This window comes from Pangasianodon hypophthalmus, chromosome 10 (genome assembly GCF_027358585.1).
Source record: "Pangasianodon hypophthalmus isolate fPanHyp1 chromosome 10, fPanHyp1.pri, whole genome shotgun sequence".
Classification (NCBI taxonomy): Eukaryota; Metazoa; Chordata; class Actinopteri; order Siluriformes; family Pangasiidae; genus Pangasianodon; species Pangasianodon hypophthalmus.
In genome coordinates, this window is record NC_069719.1 from 29,635,949 (window position 1) to 29,648,448 (window position 12,500).

The window sequence follows — 12,500 nt, forward strand, 5'->3', positions numbered from 1 at the left end:
TTGTTCAGCAAACTTCAGTTAAATTAAAAATGGAAGCCAGAACTCAGTTACAACATGTTTATTACAATAAATACAAGATCAAGATTCATAAAGCTGTCAATGGAGACTACTAACAGAAAATTTCACCATATTAACAATTACTCATGTTTGTGTGTTTTTTTTTTTTTGTTAAATCATTGCAAATTTTTAATCAATTTATCATTAGCTTTGGATTATATGGAGCGTCTGCCATATAAGTGAATGAGAGTGAGTGGGAGTGAATGAGAGAATGAGAGAGTCAAACACCCCCAAATCCAGACTGAATACATTTGAAACAAATTTAAAGAGCATGTACACTGAAGAGTGGAAAAATTAAATTAAATCCCAAACCAAACTAAACACTAAACACACTAATCCAATCAGCTGAATATCTGAAGAACAAGAGCCTGAAAGAAAGACAAATTCTGACTAAATACAGAGAGGGTGATCACAATTTAGAAATTGAAAAATGAAGACACACTAAAAGCTATAAACCTAAAGAACAGAGGCTCTGTACACACTGTGAGCTACAGGAAGTAGAATCAGAGACGCTCTTCACTCGGGTCTGTCCACAACAGAAGCACATTAGACAGGAACATCAGCGTAAACTCACAGCCATCATCCCAAACGTCTCCTCTCTGAGCTCTGAGCACAAACTGAGCTGTGTTTCAGGGGAACATGAAGGAAGTGTGCGGCTCGCAGCTCCGCTCATATTCACTCCATCATACAACACACGATAATCTAATCTAATCCAATCTAATCTAATCTAATCCAATCCTAACACTATCTATTATAATATTTTATACAGCTGTTATTTATATAAATTAATTCAATACTGCGTATCTTTCTGTAATACATCTGTTCATTTAATGTCTATTAATGTTTAGTGTTTATTTTATTCATTATTGTTTTTCTATTTCTTTATTTGTTTTTATTGTTTGTCTATTTAAATTTTATATTATTTGCTTTGGCAACATTTTTAAAACAGTAATGTTAATAAAGCACACTGTACTCGAACTTTAGTGGGTGGGAGTGAATGAGAGTGAGTGAGTGAGTGTGAATGAGTGGGGTTGAAAATGTGAGAGTGAGTGAGTGGGAGAGAATGAGTGGGAGTGAGTGATGGAGTGGGAGTGAACATGTGGGAGTGAGTGAGGGAGTGGGAGTGAACATGTGGGAGTGAGTGAGGGAGTGGGAGTGAACATGTGGGAGTGAGTGAGGGAGTGGGAGTGAACATGTGGGAGTGAGTGAGGGAGTGGGAGTGAACATGTGGGAGTGAGTGAGGGAGTGGGAGTGAATAAATGAATGGGAGTGAGTGAGGGAGTGGGAGTGAATAAGTGGGAGTGAGTGAGGGAGTGGGAGTGAACATGTGGGAGTGAGTGAGGGAATGGGAGTGAATAAGTGTGAATGGGAGTGAGTGAGGGAGTGGGAGTGAACATGTGGGAGTGAGTGATGGAGTGGGAGTGAATAAGTGGGAGTGGGAGTGAATAAGTGGGAGTGAGTGAGGGAGTGGGAGTGAATAAGTGTGAATGGGAGTGAGTGAGGGAGTGGGAGTGAATAAGTGGGAGTGGGAGTGAGTGAGGGAGTGGGAGTGAATAAGTGTGAATGGGAGTGAATGAGGGAGTGGGAGTGAACATGTGGGAGTGAGTGAGGGAGTGGGAGTGAACATGTGGGAGTGAACATGTGGGAGTGAGTGATGGAGTGGGAGTGAACATGTGGGAGTGAGTGATGGAGTGGGAGTGAACATGTGGGAGTGAGTGAGGGAGTGGGAGTGAACATGTGGGAGTGAACATGTGGGAGTGAGTGATGGAGTGGGAGTGAACATGTGGGAGTGAGTGAGGGAGTGGGAGTGAACATGTGGGAGTGAGTGAGGGAGTGGGAGTGAATGGGAGTGAATGAGGGAGTGGGAGTGAACATGTGGGAGTGAGTGAGGGAGTGGGAGTGAACATGTGGGAGTGAGTGAGGGAGTGGGAGTGAACATGTGGGAGTGAGTGAGGGAGTGGGAGTGAATGGGAGTGAATGAGGGAGTGGGAGTGAACATGTGGGAGTGAGTGAGGGAGTGGGAGTGAACATGTGGGAGTGAGTGAGTGAACAGAAGTAAATTAATTAGAGAATTAATAAAAGCAGAATGATCCTCAGCTGTGATGTAAATGTGCTGAGCCGTGATTAGTTATCTGTTTAACAGCTCTGTTTTTATTGGTGCATAAAAGTGAAGCACAACAAACACAAACACAATGAAGACGAGTTTTTATCATGCAGAACACATCTGTCTCACTCTCTCTGTCCCTGTCTCTCTGTCAGATTTTTTTCTCTTTCTGTCTCTTTGTCTCCTGTCATTTTTATCTGTTTCCCATCTGTGTGTCTCTTTATGACTTTCTGTCTCACTCTGAGTCTCTCTTTATGACTTTCTGTCTCACTCTGAGTCTCTCTTTATGACTTTCTGTCTCACTCTGAGTCTCTCTTTATGACTTTCTGTCTCACTCTGAGTCTCTCTTTATGACTTTCTGTCTCACTCTGAGTCTTCCCTGTCTCTCTCTGTAGTGATAGACAGGTGTGATATTGCAGTCCTGTGTGAACTCGAATAAACTCATCATCATTATAACAGCAACAATGGCCATGTGACTGGTGACCAGTCAGTGAGCTTTTGCTGGTGTGTATTCAGTCTGTGTGTGTGTGTGTGTGTGTGTGTGTGTGTATGTGTGTGTGTGTGTGTGTGTGTGTGTGTGTAGTTCTCAGCAGTCTCTCCTGGTCCGCACTGTCTTGCTGTGGTATTTAACAGGAAGTGCCCATCGTCTCATCAGATAAATATCAAAAGTGTACAGTGTCTCCGCCTCCAACCCACCTACTGTTGCCGTAGTAACTGCACGGCGTGCATCAAGTTCCTGGAAGTATTTACAGAGCACACGTTGATCAGGAGGACGGGATTCAGGCGCTAAGCAACGGTCCGTATCACTCCTACGTTCACGAGGTATCACTCGGTTTCGACTTGTCTCGCTCTTCTGTTTACTACATATCACTATGTCTTGACCTGTCTCACTCCTTGGTCCACCCCATATCACTCCATTTCCACCTGTCTCACTCCTCTGTCTACCCTGTACCACTTTGTCTCCGCCTGTCTCACTCCTCTGTCTACCCTGTACCACTTTGTCTCCGCCTGTCTCACTCCTCTTTCTTCCCCGTACCACTTTGTCTCCACTTGTCTCACACCTCTGTCCACCCCGTATTACTCTGTCTCCACCTGTCTCAACCTGCTCGTCCACTCTGCGTCTGTAGAGGCAGTACAGTCCTCGTTCCTCAGTTCCCATCCACGCAAGTGTAACGGAGCTGCAGGTGCGCAGTGTGTTAAAGCTCTTGATGTGGAGTGTGTGTGGCAGCGCCGGCGCCCCCCGGCGGTGGAATGCAGACGATGCCTGCATTTTCACACACAAAGTCTCTCTCTCTGCTGCGTGTGTGTTTCGAGCAGAGATTCGGAGCTGGATCAGGTAGGAGGAGAACCCCTGCAGCCACATCTGGACCAGCTGATCTCCTATTTCCTGTGATGTCAGCTCATTTCCTTGGGCCAATACTGAAACAGAGAGTGTGTGTGTGAGTGTGTGTGTGTTGTTGCAGCTCAGCAGTGTGAGCAGGCCGTTCTTCTGCCCACCACGAGGCCGGAAACGGAAACTCCTCCTCTCATCTGCACCAGAACTCAGTGTGACCCACTGCACCTGCCCCTCTCTCAGCGGGATCCTGCTGTGTGTGTGTGGTTCTGTGTGTGTGTGTGATTCTGCATGTGTGTGTGCAAACGTTCCTGTGTATGCTGCGCTGGTGCCATTCATTCTGTCAATCACAAACACATCGAAGTAATAGAGCGTGTTTGGGAGGAGCTCAGAGATGGTACACACACTTTCCACCTCTTCACATACACATACATGCTCATCGAATCCGTCCAGTTTGACCACCGCTCTTTCCTTCCTCTCATCTTTCAGCTCTCCTTTCTCCTCTTGTGCTGCACACAGGCTCCTGTAGTTGTGTTTGCGGTTTACAGTAACACAGTACTCATATAACCGTGTATGTATGTGTGTGTGTTGTGCTTTGATGACAGAAGGACTTGGACTCCAGGTCAGTGTCACACTGCTCATCCCAACCCCGAGCATGTGCACTCTGGGGTCAAAGGGCAACTCTGGAAGCACTCCCCATGGTGTGGGTCCTTCATGGAGATAAACATGTGCATGTGTGTCTTCCTGCGTTGATTTAATCCGCAGTGTATAGACGGAGACTGGTTGCAGCGCAGGACCCTCATAGGTGTCCACAGCGCTGCCGGAGTAGGTGTGAAGTGTCTTCTCACTTGCTGATTTTCTCCACCACACTTCAGGCTTGCTCTTCTTAAAGCTCCCTGAAAATCAGACAGTCCCTTATAAAACTAATCAGACAAGGCTAGTCTCACACATCATTACAACCACAGCGAAGAACATTTACAGCCATGTGCACTAAAGCTAATCTGCTCTGTGTTCCACTTTTAGCACATCCTCATTCTTAAGAGGAAGTAGCACACAAAGGACATGATGATGATTGTAGTTCTTCTGTAAAGCTGGGCTCCAGAACTTCTTTTCACACCTCCTTGTTCACTTCTCCTTAGATGAACTTGGCTTAATGACCATCATCTGAGGTGAAATATATCAGACCACCATGTAACATCATCATTTTATTATTATAGTTAGAATGGTAGTTACATGTGTGGACATTTGCAGCTCAAAGGATGCGTGTATGGGGTCAGGGTTAGGAACACACTCAACCTCAGCAGCTAGAATAATTTAGTAGGAACAATTTTGCACCTACTCAGCATGTTCATTAGTGTAATAGTAATAATAATAATAATAATAATAATAATAATAATTCACAGATTTGCACATACGATGCACAGTGATAGATGTTTGCTAATGAGCTAACTTGCTAATACACATGCTGCTTCTTTAAACATTAATGTGCAGTAAATAAATGAGCAATTCTCACATTTTAAACACAATGCTTTTTTTAAAAAATTATTTTTATCTTTACTTTTGCAGATGAACTCTGAAAGCAAATGTTTCATAATCAAAGTGAATCATTTAAAGCAGCAGATGCAGATAAAGTGGATAAAATGATTAATGCATCACTTCATGACTTTATAATGCAGCTCCTCATGAAACTTTCTGATGCAGGATTTAAAGTGCTAAAGTGACAAGACGATAAAACACCAAACAGCAGCAGACTGTAAGCAGAACCTGCTGGAGAAAAAAACATGCCCGTGAACATTTCAAAATGTTATTAGATAATTAATAAAAGTACAACTGCCATCTGTTTATTCTTTCTGATTTCAACTTTCCTTCTCAGGCTGGTGGCTCCTTCCTCCATTACAGGACATGACTTTACTGGAAGCTTTACCACAGTTGGGTGAGGAGCTGGGAGTCCTGCATGATGCACCATTTTCCCCATATCTCTAACTCAGTGTCTCTCTCTCTCTCTTTCACACACACACACACACACACACACTTACAGTAATGATCCTTGGCTGGTTTGTCCTTCAGTGTGTGTGCACTCAGACTCCACTCTATGCTTCCTGAACAGGGAGAAACTGTGAGCTTCAGAGTTGTCGTCTTCTTCCCCAGTGTAAAATGGAGCCTGAAATAAAACCATGAATAAAAGTGTGTGAAAATTTAATCAGATTCACACTTTTGCTCAGAATGAACAGGAGATAATAATGAAGGATGAAGCTCACTGTAGTATCACTTTTTATGTAAATTGCTGTTATTTTGTGTTTTGTTCTTTATAAATCTGCACTATGTGTTAGAAAGTTGCTGCGTAAGCTGAACACATAAATAAGTAAATAAAATAGCTGTGTTTGTAAGAAACTTAAATAACATGGAGAAAACAGCATCCTTTATTATTGACACTTACACCACAGTGCTGTTGAATCCTGGATTGTGATTGGTCAGAAGGTGTTGATAAATTTTCTATAAACAGCAGCTCTGACAGTAGTGCAGCTGCAACTCACAGGTTTATATTAATGCACTCATTTTAATACGTCATTGTTTCTATAGTAACAGCTCATTCACACACACACACACATACATTAAAACACACAATGCAAGCTTCACATTACAGGCTACACATTCTAACTTCTGCTCTGTGGAGTTTGGCCAGTTCAGCCATCTATCTTTGTCTTTAGCAACCATGATTAATAAGTAATTTCCTTTACTTTTATGAGGCCAAGACACAATGTTCTCCAAGGAACGTGAAGGTTAAGGAGTTTAATGGTTTTGATTGAGAGCGTGTGTGTGAGTGATGAGACCTATAGCATATTTAGGCAGAGAGTAAAATCAGTTCATCACATTATCAGAGACATAAAACTAAAATATCTAACCACAACAGAAATACGACAATGCCTGGGTAAGAGAGGTGATATGCTTCCTTCTAACAGATTAATTGATTAATTGAATATTCACAAATTCCACTGCATTCGAGTTTCTCATTCTGTGTGAACAGTCCTCAGATATGTACACTGTGTTGGTTTTAATTCCTCAGTATTCTGATGTAATAGAAATGTGGGAAAGAAAAACAGACAAACAGACAAAAGTAAATAATAAATAAATCACATGAACAATGAAATTAAGATTCTGGGTGTTAAAGTGTGAAAAAAATCTCCACTAATGAATTCCCATTGTTCAGCTCTAGTGTATGTGTGTGTGTGTGTGTGGATGCAGAGATAAGAGTGTTAATGAAGGTCAGAAAAAACAGCCTGTGTGTTCACAGATAAGGAGTGTTACTGATCAGATACACGGCAGTGTGTTAAAGATAAACGCTACAGAGATTCACAGTGCCATTAGTAGAACAGGAAATGATGTCATGTATGAAATAATCACAAAAATCTCTTCTCCCTCCTGCAGTGAAATCCACTAACTTTCAGGCAGCGTTCAGCCTTCATAACAACTTAACTACAGAGAACTACAGAGAGAGAGAGAGAGAGAGAGAGAGAGAGAGAGAGAGAGAGAGAAAGAGGAATCTGTCAGTGTGAGTTCATTGAATAACAAACAATACATAAAGCCAACTGCAGTGACATGAAGAGAAGAGTGGAATAAAGTGAACAGTGGAATAAAGTGAACAGTGGAATAAAGTGAACAGTGGAATAAAAGAAATTGCTGGATTTCAGTAATGTCCTCAGTGACTTTATATTCTTATATTAAGAGGAAATGTCTCTAAGGGACTCGTGTTGCTCAGCAGCAGGTCTTTAGTGCAGTCAGATGGCAGATGGAAGCCGAGTGACGGATCAGCTCACACTAAAATCCTGCCAGATTAATGAACGGATCAGGAATTTTACAGGAGTCGACTTCCAGACAACTCTGTGCAGAAGTGAAGGCATGAGCTGCTCATTAAACCACAGTATTGAGAGAATTTTGGTCTCTCTGTAAATCTTTAAGTAACTCACCTGACATAGGAACACAAGAACCATGGAAAAACTAAAATGCTATGCATTATTCTGCTCTGCAATTCACATGACAGACCGTGCTGTATTTTTATACAAAAATAGTCCATGCAGTAAGACTGTCTCTGTCTCTGATGTGCATCATAATGCTGTTATGAAAATCAGCTGTACGTGTTTATGGGCCAAACTGCACTGCAATCATCTGATAGTTACTCCAACTCACTGTTACTAATCCAAACCCAACTCACTGTTACTAATCCAAACCCAACTCACTGTTACTAACCCAAACCCTAACCCAAACCCAACTCACTGTTACTAACCCAAACCCTAACCCAAACCCAACTCACTGTTACTAATCCAAACCCAACTCACTGTTACTAACCCAAACCCAACTCACTGTTACTAACCCAAACCCTAACCCAAACCCAACTCACTGTTACTAACCCAAACCCAAACCCAACTCACTGTTACTAATCCAAACCCAACTCACTGTTACTAATCCAAACCCAACTCACTGTTACTAACCCAAACCCTAACCCAAACCCAACTCACTGTTACTAACCCAAACCCAAACCCAACTCACTGTTACTAATCCAAACCCAACTCACTGTTACTAATCCAAACCCAAACCCAACTCACTGTTACTAATCCAAACCCAACTCACTGTTACTAACCCAAACCCTAACCCAACTCACTGTTACTAATCCAAACCCAACTCACTGTTACTAACCCAAACCCAACTCACTGTTACTAACCCAAACCCTAACCCAAACCCAACTCACTGTTACTAACCCAAACCCTAACCCAAACCCAATTCACTGTTACTAACCCAAACCCTAACCCAACTCACTGTTACTAACCCAAACCCTAACTCTATTATATATATTTTTGTGTTGGCATTTTGCACAGATTTTTTGTCCTCTTCTAGCTAACTGCCTTCTTCTAACTAACTGCCCTCTTCTAACTACCCTACCTATTGTATGTGTGTGTGCTTTGCTCTTTGCTTGTGTGTCTGTCTGTCCTTTGATCTTTGCCTTTGTGTGCATGTGTGTGTTGTTGTTGTGTTACCTGTGTGTGTCCCCTTTCTTCAGGTGGACAGGTGTGTTCTTGCCATCACTCAGCCAGGTAGTTGTGTGCATTGGTACCTCGTTTTCAGGTGAGAGAGTGCACAGTGTGTGTGAGATGAGCATCACAGCCAGATACAAACTCCACAACACACTCATTATTATTACATCAGCCAGTCACCTGAGGGGGGTGGGGGGGGGGGGGGGTGTGAGAGAGAGACAGTGTTGTATTATTAATCAGTGTATAAATGTGTTTGATTTTTGATTCTACATGCTCTTAGCATGATGTGTGTGTGTGTGTTACGGTTTAAACTAGTGGTTTTAGCTTGCATTATGTCTGCATTATGATTATAGAAGTGATAATTCTGCTCATCTGCTGTTGGTTGCCTCAACAACATTATTGGCTCTCAATAATAGTAACAATTATTAAAAGTCAAATAAAACCAGAGAGAAGACAAACAGGGTTTTGTGTGTGTGTGTGTGTGTGTGTGTGTGTGTTTGGGTGGGTTACTCACTTACTCTCAGATTGTGTGGAAGATTGTGTGGGATAGAGGGGAGAACTGGGAGTGTGTGATCTGAAATTTCTCAAAATATATTTCACGCAAGTGTTTGAATTTGTTAGATTCTCTTACAATTTGTGCAGCTCTGCCTCCACAGCGATGTTGTTGCATTGTGTGCGCACTCCACGCTCTGTAAGGAACCATGATTTCTTATGGTGGCCCGTCTCTATGGCCTGTGTATGTGTGTGTGTGTGTGTGTGTGTGTGTGTGTGTGTGTGTGTGTGCGTGCGTCAGAGACTGTACTTATAGCGACCCGTCTCGATGGTCAGTGTTCTCAGTACACTACTGGGCCGCGCATGATTGAGTCACGTTACTTACTTATAACTGGATCACGTTAATACTACATCAATTGAACACACTTGCTCTACAGACTTCTACAGACTTTAAATAAAATTTACTATGAGTGATGAAATCATGTTTTGATGAGAAACTAAATATTTTGATGTAAATTATACATAATATTTTCTCTTATGTCTGACCGACCACATCCCATTTTTCAGTATGCGCTACTGTGGAATAATTGTTCTTGAGTTTTATTTCCGGTGCTGGACTACACTTCCCAGAAGCCCCGGCATGTCACATGTCTCAATCAGCCTCACCTGTGTCTCATTTCACCGTAATTAGCACCACTATATAAGTTCCTGTTATTGGGAAGCTTTTGTTGTTGTCACTTTGTGATTTGTTGTGTGTCCCATAGCCTCGCCCATAGTCTGCATGTTTTTGCCTAGTGTCCATTGTTTATGTTTAGACTCTTGTTTTCACAGTTTTGGTTGTTTGTTTTACACTTTTTTCAATAAAAATCTGCGCTTGCATCCGTCGTTGCCTCCGTTAAGTGACATCTATTAGCTTTTTTAAGCAGAAACAGAAATTACATGATTAGTTCATCTTGTTTCACAGCTAGTAATAATATGTGATTAAACAAACTAAGGAACATGTTCATCACTGATGTTCTTGAAATACTGAGCAAAATGTGTTCTTATATAATCGTCAGCTCTGTATGTGTGTTACGTTAAACACCCATTAAGCATTTGGACCCATCATAAAATATTTCAGGTGCTTTCAGTCCCAAAATTCTTCCCTAGCTACACCTCTGAGACACAGAGAGAGTTAGAGAGTGAAACTGGATGTGAGACATTTCCCAGATGATGATTAAAGGATGTGAAAAACATTTGCTTTAATTCAGAGAGAATTATTCATTTGAATATATAATATAAATATAAATATTTCTGTTTTATCTTTTAGCTCTGAGCGTTAAAGCTGAAGTGTCTCTAATCTAATTTAGTTTACATAACTCCACACACAACTCCATCAACCATATACCATAGCTATAAACCCTAAACCCTAACCCTGAGCTATTAACCCTAACCCCAACCCCTAAGCCCTAGCTATTAACCCTAACCCTAATTTTCCTGTTTTATATTCTAAAGTGCAGATCTCTGTGTAATAAATAAAAAAATGCACTTCACAGCCCACCTGTCTGTCTCCCTCTCATATATCTTTCCACTTATTCCTCCTCATCTTATTTCTCTCTATTTTCTGTGTTTTCTGTTTTTATAGATTAATTTCTACATCTGCAGCTCTCAGTGCCAGGAATGCAAATCACAGGGAAATAAAAATAGAATTCCTAACCCAAGGAGGTTTGATTTTGATCCTACAGTTCAGAGAACGAGGTTTGTTGTGAAGAGGAACTCTGAGACTTTATTCAGGTGTTGCTCTGTCAAGGTTTTTGTCCCAAGAGACAAAGATGAAACTTCAAAAAGTCCCCTAACAACACACTGAGCCATCACCACAGTAACGCCAGGGATCAGATGACGGACGCTGTGTGTTTGACTTACAGAGAACAGACACACACTCACACACTCACACACACACACACACACACACAGCTGCTCCAGTTACAACCACTGAGAAAGAGACATTTAAGGGTGTAGGAGGACAGAAAGGGAGAGAGAAAGACAGTAGAAGTGATGGTGTGGAAAGTGGGTATTAGAATAGTGTGCGAAAAAAGAAGGAAGGAAAAGAAGAAATAGAGACGTGATTTAAAACCCCAAACTCTACATAACAACCCTTACATATGTGTCTGGTTCATAAATGAGCCTTTTTGAATGAGTCATGAAGGTGAATGATTCAGTGTTGATGGCTGCCAGAGTCATTACCTTTATTCAGTACACTTCTCATCTAGAAAGATTATCTGTCAATGATTAGTCTGTGGATTACGATGAGGTGATTGGTCTGTTACATATTCATTACAGCAAATGCACAAAACAAACGATATGTTATTTTGTTCATCTGAAAGACACAAACCTCTATAGAGTCTGTAAGTAAATCAGAGTATGTGTTTTTTACTCACACACACCTTCTAGAGCAGTTTATTATGTAAAGATATAAATAATCCCATCCCACAAACAGCAACATGAAAGAGAGAGAGATACAGAGACAGGAAGAGTCACAGGGAGAGAGATAGCGAGAGGCAGAGAGAGAGACAGAGAGAGACAGAAAGAGAGATAATCAAAACCCTTTAGACTCCTCGATTACTGAGCAGGAACTTAAAACAAACTGTGTGTCAGGACCTGATGGAATCCTGAATGAAATGATTAAACACACTAGCTCTAAATTTCATTTAGCCTTTTAAAAACTCTTCAGTTTGGTCCTGAGTGCAGGTTTCTTCCCTGAAATCTGGAATCAAGGTCCAATAACAACAATCTATAATTTGACCCGTAATTCCCAAGGCATTTGTGTGAACAGTAATCTGGGGAAAAAACTAGAAGTCAGAATGGATTTTTGCCAAATTACCGCACAGCTGATCATATTTACACCCTACACACTCTCACTGAGAAATATGTTGTTCAAAATAATACTAAAATATTTGCTTGTTTTATTGACTTCAGAAAGGCTCTTGACTCCATTTGGCATCATGGTTTGTTTTATAAAATGTTGGAAAGTGGTGTAGGGGTAAATCATCTGATCTCATTAAACAGGAAACAAGTGCGGAATAAGAATTGGCAACAAAAGAACAAATTTCATCTCTCAGGAGCGTGGAGTGAGACAGGGCTGCTGTTCAAGTCCGACACTATTCAATATATACATCAATGAAGTGGCCTCCATTTTAGAATGGTCTGCAGCGCCTGGTCTCTCTCTACACGATTCAGAGATTAAACTCCTGCTGTATGCAGATGACCTGGTCCTGCTGTCCCCTGGAGCTCAGGGTCTACAGCACAACCTGGACCTGCTGCAGCAGTGCTGTCAGACCTGGGCCCTGACAGTCAACCTCAAAAAGCCCAAAATTATAATATTCCAAAAAGATCCAGCTTTCAGGGAACAAAACACACATTTAGATTAGGTATACATGAAATCGAGCATTCCAAACATTATACTTACCTAGGACTGAAAATGAGTTCACCAGGAAACTTCAACCTGGCA

At 41.5% G+C, this 12,500-nt stretch overlaps 1 protein-coding gene across 1 annotated transcript in view; it reads right to left on the reverse strand.

Moving 5' to 3' along the window:
- Positions 1–43: 43 nt before the first annotated feature.
- Positions 44–12,500, reverse strand: part of ndnfl (neuron-derived neurotrophic factor, like) — a 14,961-nt gene continuing 2,504 nt past the window's right edge. Inside the window, exons 2-4 of the mRNA XM_034308295.2 lie at positions 8,525–8,701; positions 5,531–5,655; positions 44–4,390 (exon numbers count right to left, since the gene is read on the reverse strand). Of these exons, the coding sequence (XP_034164186.1) occupies positions 2,748–4,390; positions 5,531–5,655; positions 8,525–8,679 (1,923 nt within the window). The 5' untranslated portion in view covers positions 8,680–8,701 and the 3' untranslated portion in view covers positions 44–2,747. The remainder of the gene's footprint in view (positions 4,391–5,530; positions 5,656–8,524; positions 8,702–12,500) is intronic.